The sequence below is a fragment of the Leptonotus elevatus genome, chromosome 12, assembly GCF_054856555.1.
Source record: "Leptonotus elevatus isolate MCC_2025b chromosome 12, RoL_Lele_1.0, whole genome shotgun sequence".
Taxonomy (NCBI): domain Eukaryota; kingdom Metazoa; phylum Chordata; class Actinopteri; order Syngnathiformes; family Syngnathidae; genus Leptonotus; species Leptonotus elevatus.
In genome coordinates, this window is record NC_141250.1 from 21,091,584 (window position 1) to 21,112,885 (window position 21,302).

Below are 21,302 nucleotides of genomic sequence, written 5' to 3' on the forward strand. Positions count from 1 at the left end.
GTGAATCAAAATGGCCAAGTTCTGTTTCATTCGTCAAACATATCCACCAAATTTCTTATCAATTTATAAGACTGGTGTTGAGGCCTAACTTTCCCCCGAAAACATTTCCAGGGGATGCTATTTGTCCAAAAAATGGCTGCTCCAGACCAAAATGGCTGATTTCTGAAGCAACTTCAGGCATGAGTCCTCGAGACTTTTTCATGCGTCCCATTAAAATGTACTTCATTTCTTATTAATTGGTGACAAAGGTGCCGGGGCTGATTTGATTGATTTCCAACTTTCCAGGCACACTTCTGGGTGACTTTTGGAGAGGGTGTGTATGGGACCACGAAAATGTATTTTCATCAAAATGCTAAAAAATGTTAAGTTCCTGGCCATGTTGAGCCCCCTAAAAAGCTTTCAATCCTCAGAAGAATGTTAATAAACAGAAATTCCCCTCCCAAAAAATCTTTGTATAAAAAGGAAAAGACAATGATTAACTGCAGCCTGTTATGAGTTGAGCAAAAAATGGTCTGGGCAACAATATGGCGCCTATTAAAAGACTAGTGTCTATTACACAAGAATGCTTTAATACACTCGGCCCCAAAAATGTCGCTGTCGTCTGGTGGCAGAGTGGCACGACAATGTGCTGGCGGGACATCTCGTCCAAACAGCAGACGGACGGACGGACGAGCAGACGGAGAGGAAATGAAAAGGCCCTTCAAAGGCTTTTGACAACAGTCACGAGCTGCCAGGCGCGGCCGCGCTCTCCACCTCGAGACACAACCGCCGAACCGCTTTGTCATGCGCGCTTCAAAGCGTTCCGGACCATGACGACGACATGTCCTGCAAATATGTCGCGAGTCATCTTCTGTTTATGGTTGTTTTGCCTGCTTGACACGCTAGACGTTGACAACGAGACAAATGCGCTTTTAAAAAATGCACCATCAGCACGTATTACGCAAACGTTGCAGCCAGGTCACACGATTCTCAGTTATGAATTACCGCTGCTCCTTATTAATCACCACAAAATGGTGTCAAAACCCTCTCTAAGGAGAAGCATAATTGGTGTCAAGGAAGTCCATCCATTCATTTTCCCATCTGCCGATCCCTGATGTCTGAGTGTGGTGAGGTACACACTGAACTGATCGATGTCAGATGTCAAGGAAGCATATATATATATATATATATATAAAAAAAAAAATATATATATATATATATATATATAAAAAAATATATATATAAAAAAAAAAAAATATATATATATATATATATATATATATAAAAAAAATATATATATATATATATATATATATATATATATAAAAAAATATATATATATATATATATATATATAAAAAAAAAAATATATATATATATATATATATATATATATATATATATATATATAAAAAAAAAAATATATATATATATATATATAAAAAAATATATATATATACCGGAACCCACTGGATTGTCATCCTAACTGGTACAACAAAATTTAAGATTTGGTAAGAAAAGTGGGGGCTCATTTGGGCAAATTTCATTGTAGGAGTTCAACAAAGTGCAAGACCAAAATGGCTGCTCCAAACCAAAATGGCTGACTTCCTGTTCTTGTTTGGGCATGGGCCCTTGAGAGACTTTTTCAGGTGTCTTGCTATGGCAGATATGTCCACCAAAAACACTCCACATTGTGAGAATGTGCGTGCATGAATTTTTTTTAAACAAACAATTTTACAAATGCAAATGTATAAAGTTCAATAATTGGCTGGGTAGAACGTTGTGTAATAAAGCCTTTTAAAACGATGGCTCAATGATACTGCGAGGGAAAGACTATATATAACTTATGTAAACACAGAACAAATGGGTCAATTTTCACATTTCCTCTGTTGCCGAGGAGCCAATCAGGCGGCGGCTCAGCAGCCAGCCAACGTGTTTTCTGTGGAACTCACCCAGTCCACAATGAGGATCTTGCTGACATTGAGCCTCCGCTGCAGGAGTTTGGCTGCGATGGCCACCGAGTTGAAGTAACAGAATCCCCTGAGGATGGAGGCAAGTTAGACAGCACGCTAACACTTGAATAGATTATTATTATTATTATTATTTTTTTTTAAAGCACTGTATTTCTATTGGCTTCCACACACAGGCTTTGTTCAGATAACATTTCAGTAACAGCGGAACATAACACTATCAAATTCTTGTGTGTATGGAATGCTAAAATGTTATGTTCAATAAGAAAAGTGGCTTTTCTAATGAGGAAGTGTGGGTTGTGCAGCCGAAACCGACACTGAATCCGTCTTTCTTTTACAGAAACGTGTTATTTGTGGGTGTGGATACAGAGACCACACTTATCCATTATTTATACTAAAAACTTTCAAATTGAATGGATTGATGGAGTTTAACCGCCTAAAATATTGTGTAAAGCCCATCATGAAATGTGACCAGTGTCAATATACAAAGCAAATTTATCAAAATGGAAAGTGAGTACAAATAAAGAGGAACAGATCTTTTTTGCAAACCTAAACAACTAAAAGAAAGATGTCAAGGTGTCAAGTCTGTGGAACAATCTGGATTGTAAAACAAAATCTTCTCAGTCTATTTGTATTTTTTTTAAATGTATTTTGAATTTTTTTTTAATTATTTTGTTGCATTGTTATTCGTATTGTTTGCAGTCATTTATTTTGTGTTGACCTTTTTTTTTTCTTTTTTTTTTTGGGAGTTGTTGATAGGGGCAGGTCCAAGTTTTTCTTCTTTCTGCCCCGTTTCATTTCTTTTTCAAGAACGAAATGCATTTTTTGAATTGAATGGAATTGATGAAAGGTCTATTTATATATTATTGTGCTTCACTGTAAAAAAAAATGTCAGATAGCAGCACAAGCTTTGATGGGGGACATACTGTGGAAATGCTAAATTCTTCATTCCAATTTGCAACATGCTAGCATCGGCGTCTTGTTGCGCGGCTCATGCGGGATGATTGACTTACATTGGCGTGCTCTCCTCCGCGTGGTGTCCAGGTGGTCGCACAACCGCGAAGCCGTTCTGGCGGAGGAGAACAACAAAAGCATTGAGGCAAAGTCACCGCCATTTTTCAACAACAGCATATTGCTAACACACACCACAGTGAGTTAAAAGCCTCTTTTTTTTTTTTTACTCCTTTTTTTTTTTTTTTTTTTTCTTGAAGGCAAGTGTTTTTGGGGGACTCCCAGCGCTATAAGGGGACATGAGATAAATGTCCAGGGTGATGTTAAGTGAGGCAAGATGGACTAATGATGTTGAGCCAGCTGCTGTGGATTAGTAAGCCAGTCGGGAGATTAGCCGGCAGACAACTTGTACAGCTGGCCTTAAAAAGCCCGCTGTATACCCAAGCGGATGGCGGGAGACACTGGCGACTTTATTTTTTCTAAGTAGCAGAAAAATAGCCATACATCGGAGAGAGGGGGGAAAAAAAACTAAACAAGACGTGGGCGCGAGGGAAGCGCGCGGCCGCAGGTGTGAGAAGAGACGATTTACGGCATCTCGCGGCGCCGACAGTTGTTGGCGCAGGTGGAATTTGCTCATTGGGCTCCTCGGATGAACGTGTGTGTGTGTGCGCGCGTTTGGGTGTGTGCGTGTGTTAAGATCAGGTTAAGCTGAGGGCAAGTCAATAACAGTCAACTTTAACCCCCACTTTCATAATATTCACACAAGACGTGTGCTTCCTCTCCTACTTGGAAACAATGATGTCAATATTTCAGAGGAGATATCACATTTTGAAGAGTAAATTTGACTCTAAACCAAATTTCTTCCCACTCTAAACAGAGTCAAATTTACACTTGGAGGAGAGTAAAATATAAAAAAAACTATTAAAGATTTTTCATTCAGAAATTTTAAGTACAGTTTGCAAGAAGAGATTTTGATTCAATTTTAATAACTTATAAAAAAAATTAAAAAAAAAGAATAAAGAAACTAAGGGTTGAGGAACAAAGCCACAACTTCAGGTTAGGACACAGCCCATCTACTCCCTAAGCCATGCCCGTGTCAGCTGGAATCTTCGTACCGCCAACAGACCAAAAGCAAAAATCTCCTTTTGGATATTAGCAAACAGGAGGAGTGGCATAGCTCAGGTGGTAGAGTGGCCATCGCCCAAAGCTGAAGGTCTTGAGTTTGTTCCTCAACGCTTGTGTAACTTTAAAATAAAATAAAACTAGTAAATGTACAAAAAGAAAATATTTTTTTCTGTGTAGAGCAAAATGTACTCTACAAAATTTACTGCGTACCATTTAGTAACCAGAAGAATCAAATGTATTCATACCAAATGACCTAAAGTGAACCTCCGTTTTTTAAAACACACTTTTTAATTAAACACATATTTCACACCATAAAAACAAATTGCAACCATATCAATGGATAGAAAATACTTTATGTAGCTGTACTTTAGTGACTACCTACATGCATGTGCCTTTAAGAGGCGGGGCCTTGGGGCGAGTATTTTATGCGGTAATGTTCATAGGAGTGTGGGGGTTAAAGGTTATTTTTCTTTGGAAGATATCCTAATGCTTTGAGATGCCACACGATGGCGTCAAAGCCCTGGCTGATAGGAAAGTAGTAATTGGTACCAAGGAAGTAGTAAGAATTTATGGAGAGTTTTTGCCTGTGCACTTCTGGGGCAATTTGAAAGCATACGAACATATTTCAAGATCATAGTTTGGGTTATGTTTACGGTTTAATCCATTAAAATAAGCCTTTTTTTTTTTTTTTAACTGAGGGGATGCGTATACTGTGATTGTAATTATGGCCTTCCTGGTTAAATGGGCCTGCCATTAATGTGCAGGGGTGCTAAGCTAACGGCAAGCGCCAAGTCCGCTCGGCAGGCGGCTGCTGCGTCGGGCCAATAAAACGGGCCTGTTAATCGGGACGGCCAGCGGGCCAGAGTCTGCGAGGGCCCGCTGGCCGCATGGCACCCTGCTGGGTTCAAACAGCAAGCAACCACTCGTGCAGACAAAAGGGAGGCTGGCTGACTGGCTGGCTGGCACCGTGGGATGGGGAAGGTCCGCTCCAGGGTTTGTGGAGTCTGGTACAACAGGTACAACCTGCCTCATAATGGCTACAAACGGGCTGCAAAATGCAAACGAGGTTCATTAACTAACGAAATGAACCTCATTTGTTTGTTCAAAATTTGACAAGCGACATAACAATTAACTGTATTTTTTTTTCCAGAAAAGAGAATAAAAAAAAATAAAAAAATTTAAATAAAAAAAATAATAATAAAAATAACAATAACTGTATTTTTTTTCCAGAAAAGAGAATAAAAAAAAAATAAAAAAATTTAAATAAAAAAATAAAAATAAAAATAACAATAACTGTATTTTTTTTTCCAGAAAAGAGAATAAAAAAAAATTTTTTTAAATAAAAAATAATAATAATAAAAATAACAATAACTGTATTTTTTTTCCAGAAAAGAGAATAAAAAAAAAAAAATTAAATAAAAAAAATAATAATAAAAATATCAATAACTGTAATAATTACGATATTACTGCTTCAGTGACTGACTGACGTAGACTACGTGTCCGCCTTTGGTACCCCCAAAACCTCGAGTCTCCCTTGTATACTGCAGGCGACGTGTGAGCGAACCAACCTTCAGTTCTCCTGACGCAACTTTAAAGACGAGTTCCACCACCGAGCCAACAGCCAGTCGAGCCGCGCTGGACGAATGGACATCGTTCCAAATGGTGTCGCTGTCCACCTGGAAAAAAACACACACACGGATTCCGTACATGGCCCACCTTAAATGTGTCTTTAAATATCCGCTGCTTAAAGGGGGGTACGGCATCATCAAATAGATGCTATTTGTTAGCCGGTCTATGGCGTTTTACATTGTGTGTTAGCATGATGCTAAACAAATGTATCTACAGCAAAGCTATGTGGTTTTGAATTTGCAATGTCTACTTTGTTTTACTCGGGTGGCAATAAACAATTTGAATAATTGTTTACTATCTGCCAAACTGCTGCTTGTATCTCAAATTTTTGCTTGCAAGTCAAAGCAAACATATCTGCTTAAGGGCTAAACTATTCTCTCAAAAAACGTGTAAATCTGCAAATCTGGTATTGTGGAATACATAATTATCCTTCATACTTGATATAGCATCTCTGAGACTAAACATTCACAAATTTAGACAATTACACTCGTCACTTTCAAACCTGTTTCCGTATTAACGATCTAACAGACAACTTATTAGTCGGTTTTCTCACCTGGATACGTGTTTCCAGTGTAGGAAATAATTTGAATGTATGAGTTTGCGCACCCAACATTTTCAAAATTGACATAAATGTGATGGGCTGCCAAATGTGCTCAAACTACTGCTAACTTGTCAATAATGCTATGCTACAATACTGACCTTTGAACTATACTATATTTAAAATATGTCATTTCCAATTTTACCCCAAGGCACATATGATTAAAAACGTAACAATAAAGTAAGTTGGATGCACAACACAGGTAAGTAATGCATTTTTTTTTAAGAATAGCAACAGAAAAAAATATATATATGCATCTCACTGGTGAGCTATTTTTAGAACATGCCCCCAGGCTACTCATGTGGTCCTTGGGGGCTACTTTGGGTTGATGGCAATGAGGTAGGACCTTTAAATTTAAAATAAAAATAACAAGAGCTTTATAAAAAAAAAAAAAATGTATGTAACCTGATAAAAAAATAAACAATTTTGTAGTTACCATTCGCATATATGGACTACTCCCCAAAAAAGGGTCTGGTGAAATTTCAAATGAGCTTTAACTGCACCTTATGAATGAACTTTGTTACATTTTTGAATGCACACGAGCAAACATTTCGGCTGTTCACATTTTGACAACAATCAAGTGATCGAGTGTCATCAGTTGCTACAGAGACTGGAAGAGTCACAGATAGGAAGGCATGCAAGTCCTTGGAAATGTTACTGTCTTAAAACACCTGTTGTGAATTTTATCATTCAGCTCTTTGTTAGACTACATTAACTTGAACCGAAATATTCAACATTGCTCATTCAAAAGGTTAGAGAAGCTCAACACGTTCACCTGTAAATGTTTACTTTCATTCTGGAATTTCACCCCGCGCGTTTTTGTATGTGTAATTTTATTACAAATCTTCAAACTGGGAATTGCATTCAAGTCAGCGAGTCGGGGACCAACAGTTTGGGATTTTTACCTCAAGGCAAGAGGTGATGTTTATGTGCATCAGGTAAAAAAAAAAAAGAAGAGGAAAACGTGGGAGCGTGCTGGTATGATGGAATGAAGTTTCTCTGCAGGCTGACAGCCTAATTTCAGCCCCCACCTCCCTCACCCCCCCTTCCCTCCCCAAGCCAGCGGGCGCATTTTGTATGCATGTGTATGACAGGAAGACAACAATTTAGCCCCATTTGCCGTTATAAAGAGCAGAACTGAGCTCTGGCTCTTATTGTTCCCACCGCAGTGAGCCGTAAAGGCCCATGGGAGGGAGGGAGGGAGGGAGGGAGGGAGGGAGGGGGAGGGAGGGGGGGAGAGGTCAGGAAAGGGGAGAGAAATAGAGAAAGGAGGAGGTTGGAGATGAAGAAAGACTTGCTTAATGGAAGTGTTTGGGAGCGCGCACACACACACACACATGAACACACGCACACGCACACACCACGCAGGTAGCCATCACAGCTACTTTAAACTTGGCAATAAACCAAATCATTGTTCAACTAATATCCCAACACACTGTTATGCAAACAGCACACGCACACACCTCACATGCACAACACATCTGGTTACGATTACAAACGCAGCGGAAAGGCGAGCAACAGCTTTTGTTGCCTCCGGTGCTTGCGGGGCGGTGTTTGTGTGTTTTTGTGTGTGTGCGAGTGTGGTAAGAGATTGTGCATGCGCGCGTGTGTGTGTGTGTGTGTGTTGTAATGGAATTATTATCGAGGCAGGGGACGCAGAATGAGTGGGTGCTGCAACTTAAGTACTTTTGTTTATAGAAAAAAAGGGAAAAAAAAGCACACCCAAAAAACATTTTGGGTATTTGACTGGTTGATTTGATGTTGTAACAACACAATTTTGGTCATTCACATGCAAGTCCAGACATCCGTAATTATGCCGTTTTGTAAACGGCTCGATATGTAGCAGGAGTAATGACTTACCCCAACACCTCCGCATGGTAATCTCACAAACATGGGACTGATGGAACCTGTGAGCAAAGAGCAGAGGGGGGGGGGGGGGGCATTAGAAATTCAAAGTCAACAGGTAAGCAGAGCTGCAGAGTCTCCAGAAGCCACTAGATTTGTTGTTAGTTCCTTTTTTGAAAATTCCATTGTCTTGTTAACAAAAGCCCGACTAATTTAGAAAAAAACAAAACCACCCACACAAAACTGAGCAATTCCCACCAAAGAGTGACAAGTGGGCTTTAAATGTAGGAATGTGAGAGACTTATTAGAGACCAAGGAACTGTTTTAATTTGACGGGAACACACAAGATTCCTCATTTAATATATAATGTGTTCACATAAAAAAAATTTATTAGTTGATACAGAAAAAAATATGTTTTTATGTTAAATATGTATATGTATGTATGTATGTATATGTAAATATGTTAATTCAAAAGGTGTTTCAATCCCATGAAACACCTTTTGAACTCAAATGGTTTTATTTCCTGGGAATGACTATGTGGAAAAACATGAGGCCTCCTCAGAAACTTTTCCTCACTCTTGTACTTTTTGGTTTCTCTCTTCTGCTTTTGATTGCTATCAGATAGTGACGGGAAAATGAAAGTTTCATCAAGCACTTGCGATATTTTTTCACTCCTCTCGATGGGGTTTAAAGATGAAGGCAAGTGCAATCTTCGAACCACGAGTGCCATCTAGAGGAGTCAAAAAATATCACAAGTGCTTCACGAAGCTTCATTTTCCCGTCACTACTTTTGAGGCCCTCTCTCATCCCAACACACGAAACGCAGCAGGACGACTGACGTTTGGATTTGAGCCTTTTTATCATGACACAGTTGGATTTTAAAATGAATAGGATCAAGTTAAATCCTCTTTTCTGTTTCCGCTTTGTGCTACTTACAGTCCAGCTTCTGCCGCAGCGGGTTGGTTCCGTACAGCAGAACGTGGGCTTCCGAGTGGACTGTCTGGAGTTCCTCCAGTGTGGCTTTCCTTCCCCGGATGCACTGGACGCAAGAAAGACAGGAAGAAAGAAGAAGACATCTCAGTCATTGGCTTGCGTCTCCAATGTATCAAAACCATTCCCAAGAAAATGATGTATGCCGCCGCACAAGTGTATTTGCTCCTCCTGAATGTTGAGGAGAACACGGGCGCAAGTGGTGTATGTAAGTTGGGCGGTTAGGCAAGACAATGTCTGTGTATGTCATCTGAACTGGAAGAAAGTATTACCAAGTCTACCGTGTGTTTGGAGACTCCAGAAATGTGAGCTGAAGGCAATTTGAAGCAATAACTGGTCAAACACTCCCCCCTACTGGTGAAAGCCACAATTGCACTCTGGAGTTGATTCAGCATGTAGTCAAAATGTAACGGATGAGGATCCTTATCTAATACTTAGGTAATAAGAATTCACGTGTTATAATTAAGAAAGACGCGCATGCACATGCAATAACTGGTCAAACACTCCCCCCTACTGGTGAAAGCCACAATTGCACTCTGGAGTTGATTCAGCATGTAATCAAAATGTAACGGATGAGGATCCTTATCTAATACTTAGGTAATAAGAATTCAAGTGTTATAATTAAGAAAGACGCGCATGCACATGCAATAACTGGTCAAACACTCCCCCCTACTGGTGAAAGCCACAATTGCACTCTGGAGTTGATTCAGCATGTAATCAAAATGTAACGGATGAGGATCCTTATCTAATACTTTGGTAATAAGAATTCACGTGTTATAATTAAGAAAGACACGCATGCACATTCTACTTCATGTGACACTATTTTACAACTTCACTACGTGTGTTGAATGAGGTGCATTCAAAGCCTTAAATGTTCCACGGGGAGAAATAAAAGTTGTCGGAATGTGAACGTGCGTTGTTGTCTGTCATTGGGCCGAAGTGCAAACTCACCTCGCAGTGTCCCCTGAGGCCCGTCTCCTGGAGACGGGACCAGATGCTCTGGATGCGACCGGCGTGTTCTGGGTGGCTGTTCGTGTTGCCGCACATGCACTGGTGCTTCTGCATCAACGAGTCGTACACCAGACCTGAACCATCCACACCGCCGTGACGTCAAATTAGAAAAAAGAAAAAAGAAAAAAAAGACACATAACGTTAACAATTTCAAGCGACATTTCATGTATTATCCCTCCCAGTTTAGGATCATTCAAGCCTTTTAAATGAATAAACATAGAAAAAGGATGACATGAAAAATTGAAAAGGTTTACATGAAATTAAATTAACATAATTTCTGACTACAAAAAAATACTGTTTTTAATGAAACTGTTTTCGATCCAATTTAAAATCCAAACAAAACAACTCCTGGTGTTCCAGGCTTGGAAATCAAAAGCTGGTTTTACATCTGATTAAGAAACCCTAAAACTCTCTTGGAATCCATATTCAAAACCTTAACCAGCCAGATTTGAAACCTGAATTTAGAACCCTGACTTGGTTATTTGACCAACTTTGGCTTCAAACCCTATTATAATACCAAAATCCTTTTTCCGTCCATCCATCCATTTACTACCGCTTATCCGGGCAAAAATCCTTGTTTGAAGCCATAAACTGTCATTTAAACCATAAATGTGGCTTCAAACTATAATCTAATAACCTAAAAACATTTTTAAAACAATCCTAAATTCAAAGCCTAACACTTTTTTGAAACTATAAACCTTGTTTAAAAACTTGACTTTTAAACCCTTATTATAAGCCTAAACCTTCACTAAAATAAAATAACTGACTAGACTAAGTATTAAAAAACACCCGCAATCTGGGTGAAATTCCCGAAGTAGTGAACATATTTTTAAAAATGTATTACATGGGGCTCTCTAAAAAAATAAAAAATAAATTGCACAAAATAATAAATAAATAAATAATCTTGCAGAAACAAAAGCCTCCCTCCCTCCCTTGTTCCCAGCAGACCTGTGGTGAAACGTGGCTTGACCGCCGGCTCCATCAACGGGAAGGAGGACGAGGCCGGCGAGGACTGCGCCCTGGAGAGGGGCCGGTGGGCCGCCAGGCTGACGGACAAGCCGGCCGCCTCCATGGACGCCCGGTAGCTCCTCAACTGCTGGATGCGCTGCTGCTCCAACAGCACGGCCTGCTGCTTTCGCGCACAAACACACACACACACAAACACACTCTCCTCAGACGAGTACACACACACGTCGATCGTTGCGATGATCAGTGTCGCTTGCCGCTTGTTTATTTGGCGTTCTTGCGTTTTAAAAAGTTGGGACATTGTTAGTAGTTTGCAATTCACAATTTCACACTGGGGGGGGAAAAAAAAAATCTTACTGTGCCAGATCCTCGGTTAATAGGAAAGTAGTAATTGCCGTCAAAGAAGCATTGTGATCACATAATCTGCGAACCATTTATTTTGTCATAAGAGGAGTTTGAAACCATATGAAATTCTAAGTATTGCGCAATATGGGGGCAGGTGGCGGACTGGTCGTCTCCCAACCCTAAGGTCGTGTGTTCGATCTCCAGCCCGTGTGTCCTTGAGCAAGACATTGAACTGCTCCTGATGCTGTGTTATCAGGAGGCGAATACGGCGACAGTGTTTAAAGGGCTTCGAGGACGTAGAAAGACAATTGACCAATATCGTCAATTCTTTAAAAAAAAAAAATAGGGTTAATTAAGCATTATTTACTCACAGCTTTTCAATTACTCGCAAGCAGAAATGTAGCGCCTGCTTTAGGGACATTCAGCCTGGAAGTGAGGACTGCATGTTCTCTCTATTGCCATAAGATGGCGCCCTAGGCACAAAATCGAATCTGTGATCCCAGATGGCAGCTGCCAAATGGGAAGCACGCATGAGTTGAAAGGAAAGTTTGTAAAAGTTGGTGGAAAGACAAACTGTGAATTTCAAATGCACAGAAAACTGATTTGAGCACAGAGAATGATTTTAAACAAACGAGACAAGTCTTCAATTAAGCGCATGAGCCCTCATTGGCCATTCGTAATGGTTTTAAGTTGACACACCGTCTGATGGAAACTTAAGCCAAATGTTGGCGCGTGATGGGAATGCGTTTGTTTTCCACTCGACAAGTCAAGTCATCAAGCACTCCCCGCGCGTTGCCATCCCGAGAGGCGTGTCCGCTTACACTACGGGCGCCATGGCGACAGCCCGAGGAGCGTCTGATTGAATTTAGCTGAGCACGGCAGGGATGGGCGAGACAGGAAGAGGATGCGGCGTCCCGACTGCGTTACGGGAGCACGTGTGTGTGTGTGTGTGTGTGTGTGTGTGTGTGTGTGTGTGTGTGTGTGTGTGTGTGTGTGTGTGTGTGCGTCTGCGGGCCGGAAGATGTTATCGCCGCTTGCTTGACTCCAGAAACAAACAGGGTCCGTTCGTGTCATCTCTTTGGCTTGCATTTTTTTGAATATGAGATCAGCAAAAATATCATGAGCACAATTTGCTGAGATGAAAAACAAGGCAAGTATGTAAAAGCTAATCATGATCATCAATTGTCAACAATTCTTCCATCACGCTTTTTTTTCCCCCCCCAAACAATATTGCGTAAGCGTCAAGAAATGTTATTCACTTGTGCTCTCTCACTAACTAACCCAAAAATATTTTTCATAATGAAATCAAATGAAAATGAAAATGCTTTTACAAACTGAAGCTACATCTTACATTTCTAAAATGCAAAACTAACATTAATTATAGCAAAAACATTCTTTGTTTTCGTCTTTGTCAATTAATATATCAAATGTGAGCTTTCGGAGTTCATTTTAAATGTACTTATTTTGGTATTGCTGTTCGTCCATACAAAAGACGGAAGGTCAAACAATTTACTTTATTACACAATATTTATTTATAATTGCCTTATTTTTTTTGTAACTTGCACCTAACAAATACTTATTTAAAAAAATAAAATAATATAAAACTAACAAAACTGTATTAAAAGGAAGCATTTTTGAAAAATAAAATATATAAATAAAATAAAAATATGAATAAATATTAAATACACTAACAAATAAATTATATAAATAATAAATGAATGAATTAAATAAATAAAAAATTTGAATTAGTATTACTTGGGGAAAATGCATAAACTGCACCCAGGAAGGTTTAAATACAGAACTTTTTGACTGCGAGGCAGAAATGCTAACCACTGTGGCACCGTGCTACTGCCTTGCATAATTTCCCAGTGCAAATAAAACTGTCAGTATAGTTAAAGAGTGTGAATGTGTTTTTTTTTTTGTCCATCTGCCATGCCTTTCTGCTTGCTCCCACTGACTTCCTTAAAACAAAAACAAAAAACACCCTAACATTAAAGCAGTGAGAAAAAAAACACCCCCTCAGTGTTGCATAATAATAAGCGCGAGAGATTGCGAGACTTGCGGGATTTGCGCAGCTTGAAGCGCATCTCGCTTGTGGTGTCCTCACCTGTCGGAAGAGGAGCTCCTGCTCAGCCTGCCTCTCCTCCTGCTCTTGAGGGTCGAGCGGCTCCTGCTTGATGGCCAGGGAGGAGGAGAAGGACGGCGACGTTGACGACAAGCAGCTCGACAGACCCTGGTGCTCCCTCAGCTCCTCTTCCGTCTCCTCCGGGTGACTCTGGTGCTGCCTCGACGACACGGACGCGGCCGAGCTGGCGGCTGAGCTGGCGGCTGAGCTCTGGTCGCCCGGCTTGGACATCATCTGAGCAGAAAACGCAATGTGGAAAATGGGACTAAATGATTTCTTGTTTCGTCGTGTAAATTTCAGGTTGAAATACGAGGGAAGCAACGTTTTTTTTTTTTTTTTGCACGTTTTTCAAGATACGAGCCATCGTTATGACATATAGCGGATTATGTTTTTAAAAACACGCATCAAGCTTGACCTCAATAAAGCCTGTATATTTTAAAGCTAACACCATGCTAACAAAACTAGCATAGTAAATAGTTAAACAATGACAATACTCACAGGCATGCTTTATCCTTTGTAAAATAAAAAATATATAATAAAAAAAGGCTAGTATTAGGGCCACACCAATTAATCATTAATAAAACCAATTAAAATTAATAAAATGTTGGTATTTTTTTGTTAAAACACATTAACACCCCCAAAAAAAAGGCTGAACTTTTGCCCCCCCATACCCCGCACCCGCCACCCCCACCCCTTCTGTTGTAAAGTTAAACAAACACTAAATGACAAAGATATGTAAAACAGGCAAATGATACCTTTCTTGTCGTAAGCTGTAAGGGACCAAAACAAGTTATTTTCTTCATTGTCCATGTTTTAATTAATCGGCCAATTAACCAGTTAGCAAAATTTTACTTTGCCAAATATCGCGCATTTGCCTAAAAAAAAAGTCTGTATCTATTACTGCGGCTTACTGAGTCAGTTAAGAAATTCTTCTTCGTGTATGATATGTGTGCATTATACTGCCCCCAGGTGGCCACAATGTCCATTGTATTGTAAGCAGAAAATGTGGCAAGAACTGCTTAATTCTTAATTTTCTTGATTAATGTAATTACCGTATGTTTTTGCACAATAGCACAATATTCTAGAGTTCAATGTTTCTTATAAAAATTAAAAATAAACGCATGGAAAAAAAGTCAAGTGAGGTTACATTCAATTCTTGGTGCAAGGCGCAAATAATGACGACAAAAGCGGATCCTGTTTTTAATCACCCAAAAGTTGCCTGATCACTCCAACGACAAACATTCACTACCAAGCAAAGCGGATCCGTTCTCGGAAAGAACTCTTGTTTTGTTTCAAGACTCATGAGCGAATCCCGGTGTTCTATTCCAAATTAAGAACGGCTAACATGTCCGGGCCTGCGTCAAAGGAAAAACACAGAGCGAATGATAGCAGGGCTACAAAAAACACACGAGGAAGTAGAGAAGGTTTTTTTTTTTTTTTTTTTAAGAATCTTTGTGTGATCGAGGTATTAGTCTATCATCGAGTACCTTGTGTAAGTCATAAATGCAGTGGATCAGTGTTTGTGCATGCACCACGCGCGCACGCACACACGCGCACGCACACACTTGGCTGGCATATTGCCCAGGGAACAGTTCATTGACGTCAGAGCGCAGCCTCTTGCCTCATCCCTGTCCCTCTTTTCCAAACAAACTCAAAACAGCCATTCACTCCCGCAACACTGACTCTCGCAGCCTGCCGTCTTTTCTCTTTCCTCGCTCTGCCGCCTTTTACACCGCAGGAAAGAGCGGCCTTTTGTCAAAAAACCCGGACGCTGCGCACGCCGGCTGAAGCGAGGGGAGCGAAGTTTCACCCCAATAGAGAAAAGACTGTGGAAATGGATAAAGGACCAGTTGAAAGGGAAGGAGTCCCGTTACCAGTTTGTGGAAAACCCTTTCCACAAAAAAAAAGCCACTTTCTCTCCCTCATAATCGACGTGATAAGGCGAGATTTTATACCTTCGACTCACAATAATCCAAAGCGACGCACTAACGCCATCTACAGGGATCCGTTAGTCACGACAGTGGTTAACAAACCGGAAGTTGAAAGACAGGCCGGGTGAGACCCTCCTCCAGCCGTCCCCATTGAAAACCGTATCTGACAAATAGAGCCGTCAGTCGGGCTGTGCAATTCATCGAAATTCAATTGCAATCTCAATGACGCCACAATTACAAAATCAGCATAATCCTAAAAACAATTATTAATACTAATCATGAGTTGTTTGAATTGTTTAAATTTATAGTATTTGCACCTTTTTATTTGATTTTGAAATAACACATTTGGTTTTTTTCATCCAAAAGGAACTTGCATACATTTAATTTAATTTTTTTTAACGTTTAAACATTTTCTTGTTTTGTACTAAAAAATTAATAATTGTCCTAATCATGATTTCAATTATTGTGGGAATGCTGGAAGCAATATTTTATTCTCCATACTTTTTTGCCGTGCAATAACATAATACATCCGATTTACAGCGTTCAAATTTCAACTTGCTTCAAAAATTCACGCCTTCCGGGGTATTTATCGTCTGATTCCACAGCACTTACAGTATTGGCACATTTTAACCGTTATTTAAATACCAACTTTTTCCCCACTTATTTTCAATGGGACTGACATTGAACCCAGTCCCGTTTTCCACGCCCACTTCCATAAATACAACTGAGCATCATTACCAGTTGTCTAATACTGCTTATTGGCGCATTTGGTAAATTGTCTTAACCAGTAACCAGGAGGTCGCGGGTTTGAATCCCACCTCCGCAAATATATCCATGGCAATTATGCTATGGGATATAAATGTATACCAACTGACGATCATAGTTCCACTTTTCCATGTCAATGAATGGAGGGTACTTTCAGATAACACTTTTACATATAAATTTCAACATAGCTTATCTTTTAATTTACTTCATAAGCATTCAGCTATTAGCATTTAGCGTCCAGCATTCCCCACGCAATTTCTGCAGAAATTGCACTTCGGTCTAGTTACCGGTATAATGGTGATTCATATTTTCTTCATAATTGAGCAGCCCTCGTCATCAGCGGCAGTGAATGAGTTAAGCACTAGTTAAGGTTGTCAAGAGAGCAAAAAAAGTCCAAAAGTGCAAATGAATGATTCATGAAACCGATCCAGCATCTTTTTGTGGAGACACTTGAGAAGCCGAGGGGTTAAGAGGTGTTAAACAACTGAAGTCAATGAAGCCTTCAGGTAATTCAGTGTCGCCCCCTCATACACACACACACGTGCGCACACACACGCACGCACACGCACACACACACACGGCTTCCTACAAAACAACCTTGTCCCTCGCCCAACTCTCATTTACACCTCGCATATACCGAACTGTACATACGCACACCAGCGCACCACACGCGCCCACCATCATTAAGGGTGAGTCACATTTCCTGGAAGCCATACACGGAGGCAGCATCGCCGGGAGAACAGTTGCCGTGGCGACCAAGAGAACACACACACACACACACACGCACAAGCGCACACACGGAAGAAATGCTCGGGAGACTTTTCTGATTGCCCGCTGTACATTCTGATGTGGAAACATTCGGCATTTGGGCATCAGTCGCATGGAGGATGCTTGGGAAACAGTGAAATAAAACATGTGCCTTGGTTCATAATTGCGTAATTATCTTGTGGACAAGTCAAATGAAAATACAATGAAAATAAAGCCTATAAATACATCAAATGGCAGAATAGGCAAACTTTGATGTTCATGGGCCACATTTGAATTTTAAATAAATAGATAAGCATAAAAAAAAGAGTAAAATACATTAAATAGTTTATTTGAATGATAAAATAATTTTATATCAGTTTTTAATTTGACAATTTATGATTCATTCAATGGACAAATACACTAAGTCAATGAAAAAATAGTAATAGTAAAATAATAATAAAAATATAATTAAAAAAATAATAATATTATTTGAATGATAAAATAATTAATGCTCAGTATTTAATTTGACAGTTCATAATTTAATGGACTAATGGAAGAATGAATGAATGAAAGATTACATTAAAAAAATGAATGAAAACAATTTATAAACCCAAAAAATTGTGGATGTGATTTAAAAAAAATTTTGTAAAATATATAAAATAGCTTATTTGTATGATGTAATAATTCGTGCTCACTTTTTAATTTGACAATTTACAATTCGATTAATGCACAAATTCATTTGCATTATGCAAATTATTGATGCGATAAAAAAAAAAAAGCGAAATATGTAAAATGTCTTGTTGAACGATGAAAAGATAATCCTTGCTCACTTTTAATTATACAATGAATAATTAAATTAATTGTAATTAACTGTAAGTAATTTGTAGAGATTATGTGAAAAAAGTCAAATGCGTAATGGGATAAGAAGTCATTTGTAGATTACATTTAAAACATATATAGAATATAAATCACCAAGAGGCTCAATATCGTCCCTCATATTTGTCACGGATTGAGGCGACGTTCGGTACCTTGTTGATGATGTGCTGCTGATGCTGGAACTGTTGCTTGTGCTTCTCCAGGAACTGCTGGTGTTGCTGCTGGACCACCAGCTGCTGCAGGGCCTGGGCCTGACCGCACTGCTGCTGCGGCAGGGGGGCCGACTGGGTTCGACCCAGAGGGTGATGGCCCCGCGCCAGCTTGGACATTGAAGGCGACGGGAGCGGGAGGCCGCTTAAGCCGACTGCGGAACACACAAAAGCGCAAGTGCGGTCGGAAGGCAGGCAGGACGACTTGCAGAAGAAGGACGGCGGTTTGTTCGGCGTTTTTGCTTAGAGTTGCATACAATCGTTGTTTTGGAAAACTTTTGCTGTGCTATTTTAGTGCCAGTGGAATATTTGTACTTTATGATGTTTTATCCTATTTGAAATCAGCACCTGAATTAGTCACCTATTTGCGAATGCCTTTAATGGCGGACCAAAATAAATAAATGTCTCAATAAATGACTGAAAGTAAAAATAAAAACGGATCTAAAAAAATATAATTCGAAAATTAAATCCAATTTTTAATTTTGGCAGTTTTGGTCCATACCGCCAGGACGAAATGTTATTCAAATGAGGGGGCGGTCCTAAGTGTGTCTTAGGTTGGACTTTGCCGTTGCAAACTGCCTTTCAATGGTCGAGTGAGCCGGTCGGCGAACAAGGAAATCTCGCCAGCTTCCATTGGAGAACTCCAGCAATGGACGACTTCACCTTGTCCACTGTCACCACAACTTGCGACTTGAGTCGACAGTTTGCAACGGCGGAGTCCAACCCAAGACACGCTTAGGACCGCCCCCTCATTTGAATAACATTTCGACCTGGCAGTATGGACCAAAACTGCCAAAATTAATAAATGACTAAAAGTAAAAATAAAAACAAATGTAACATTTTTAACACAAACTTCATGCAAATTAACTTGCGATTGTGATTGGTTAGTTAAGAACCAATCATGAACCAGAAGTGTTGACATCATCCGAATTATGCATTTTTATTGGTTTAGACGCGCAAATATGTCATGTCCACTGCAATCATCGATGCGTGACATTTGACTTATTCAGTGTAACATTTTTCTTTCAGCAAAATCGTGACACTGACTGAAAGCGTGACCATTTTGGTGACTACATTACACTTTATACAGTTAATTAAAACAGGTTGAGATAACTACAAATAATATTTATTGATTTATGCAATTAGCGTCCTTGTTTTTGTTGTCTCTCGAGTGAGAAATTCAACCGAATTAAAACTCATTCAGTGACAGCCAATTTTAGATCCTCCTTTACACGAGCATGTTTGTTCTTTCCCCAAAAATAAATAAATAAATATGTACCTGGGATTGAATGAGTAAATACTATAAAGGCTTTGAAATTACGGTAAATTATTCTTCTAAAAAAAAAAAGGCATTTCATTTCAATTCACTAATTAGCACTCCAAAGAAAATTGTTTCCAACTTTTTTTCTTCCAAATTAATGACTGAAGCAGACACACACAAAAAGTGGAATAATCTATGCTAAAATGCCCATTTTTATGCCTCCGCCATGTAAGATGGGAAAATAAATCATGGTGTCAAAATATGTTAATCGTTTGGAGGATTTACTGTGAAAACGTGGCCGCGGGGTCCGATTTTTCATTGCTGGCGGACTTTAATTAAAAGCGAAAGACTTGCAATCTGGAAGCTAATTTCATTTACGGCAGCGGCTCCGATTGTACTCCGGCGAAGACTGACCCATTGGACTGTGGCTCTGCTCCAACAGCACCATGTGTTGCAGAAGGGGGGCATGGCCAGCTGCACCGCTCGCCGCCCCCCCCTCTCGGTCCAGCAGGCCCGAAGAAGCCAAGTAGGCAGGCAAGTGGGCAGCGGGCAGGAAAGGGGGAGTCAAAGGAATGCCCTTCTGCAAGGCGGCGGGCAACGCCAGGCGGCTCTCCGCGTCTTGATGCCCTGATATTGCCTAGAAAAAAAAAAAGCCAGACATTGTTGAGACGCAAAAGGAAGTCGAATGAGACATACCGAAGGGAGGAAAAGGAGGAAATAAAAGCAGGGGGGGAGAAGCAGCGCAATGCATCACGCGAAACTATCAAATGAATGTCAGGCTTTTTCAATGTACTCAAAAAGAGCCGTTTCTTTCAATATTGTTCAGAAATCTTTCTAAATCCGTTTTAGTGCACGCGTCACTGTTGCCAACATAATCCAACTAATTTATATAAAAATGTGGATTAGGTGGCATGATGAGTGCACAGGTGCACATTAGGCTGCCCCCCAAGGTTATTTTAGTTCACAAAAACAAACGGAAAAAATACAATTAAAATTCATAAAGCAATTCCGTCAACTAAATAAAATAAAAACAAAAATGCCTTTAAAAAAATGAAAACTAACTGAAACTACTACAATTAGAGCGAAAATGTCCTTCGTTGTAGTCTTTGGTAATTTAATGCATTTGCCTTTGGGGATGATTTAAGTATATTTATTTTGATATCAACCGGAATAAACACACAAGTGAGGTCATCTAGCAGCAGCCAATAGAAAAGCACTTTCAGATGAGGCCAAAATGCAACGCTATGTAAGAAATGAGTTGTTTTTTTCATGCTCGGCAGTCGGCAATGATGTGACGTCAATCGTTAGGGGAGAAACAAAAGGAGAGGTCGCCGCGAGATGAGGAGCTCGAACAGGCTCGCCTCATTTTCACAAAATATTAGTTTTTTTTTTTTTTTACTTTTCTTTTATTCTTTTTGTTCATTCAGTAATTTTACTGATTTGACATGTCATCATCATTGCTCTCCTTTTCTTTTTTTGGAGGGGAATTTCTTTGACTTTCCTTTCTTTTCTTTGGTCCTTCCTCGGGTCTCCTGACGGCGTTGTTCGGTTTAGGTGAACGGTATGGGATTTTTTTAATAGGTTTTTGGTGAACTAATGAATACACACACACTCAGATACTCACCCACATTCAAAAAATTTTTTTTAAAAAATAAAAATAAAAATAAAAAATATATATTATTTCTACCTTCTCCCGCCCGTAGATATGAGATGGTAAAAACATGAGCCCCAACATCGGACTTATAAAAGTCTGTGGCCCTGAGACGCTGGACCATACTTGGTGGTAGTTTTATTTATTTATTTTAGTGCTGTCTAAGTTAAAGTGTCAACTAATAAATCACAAAAAAAAATTTTTTATTAAACATGTACTAATGCAGGTTAATCACACTATTAATTTGACCGCAGATGATCTTTTAAGCTGACAGCGGATGGTTCCGTTCAAGGTAGCACAGGTTGTGTTTGAGCAATAAACATAACTA

At 39.6% G+C, this 21,302-nt stretch overlaps 1 protein-coding gene across 5 annotated transcripts in view; it reads right to left on the bottom strand.

The window, feature by feature from the left end:
- Window positions 1-21,302, bottom strand: part of LOC147164998 (histone deacetylase 4-like) — a 105,054-nt gene that overhangs the window by 21,649 nt on the left and 62,103 nt on the right. For all 5 annotated transcript variants that reach the window (XM_086091160.1, XM_086091158.1, XM_086091157.1 and 2 more), the window contains 10 exons: window positions 19,738-19,960; window positions 18,006-18,217; window positions 13,517-13,768; window positions 11,047-11,227; window positions 10,039-10,172; window positions 9,034-9,136; window positions 8,113-8,159; window positions 5,594-5,701; window positions 2,963-3,018; window positions 1,932-2,019 (listed from right to left, as the gene is read on the bottom strand). In XM_086091160.1, the coding sequence (XP_085947286.1) occupies window positions 1,932-2,019; window positions 2,963-3,018; window positions 5,594-5,701; window positions 8,113-8,159; window positions 9,034-9,136; window positions 10,039-10,172; window positions 11,047-11,227; window positions 13,517-13,768; window positions 18,006-18,217; window positions 19,738-19,960 (1,404 nt within the window). The remainder of the gene's footprint in view (window positions 1-1,931; window positions 2,020-2,962; window positions 3,019-5,593; window positions 5,702-8,112; window positions 8,160-9,033; window positions 9,137-10,038; window positions 10,173-11,046; window positions 11,228-13,516; window positions 13,769-18,005; window positions 18,218-19,737; window positions 19,961-21,302) is intronic.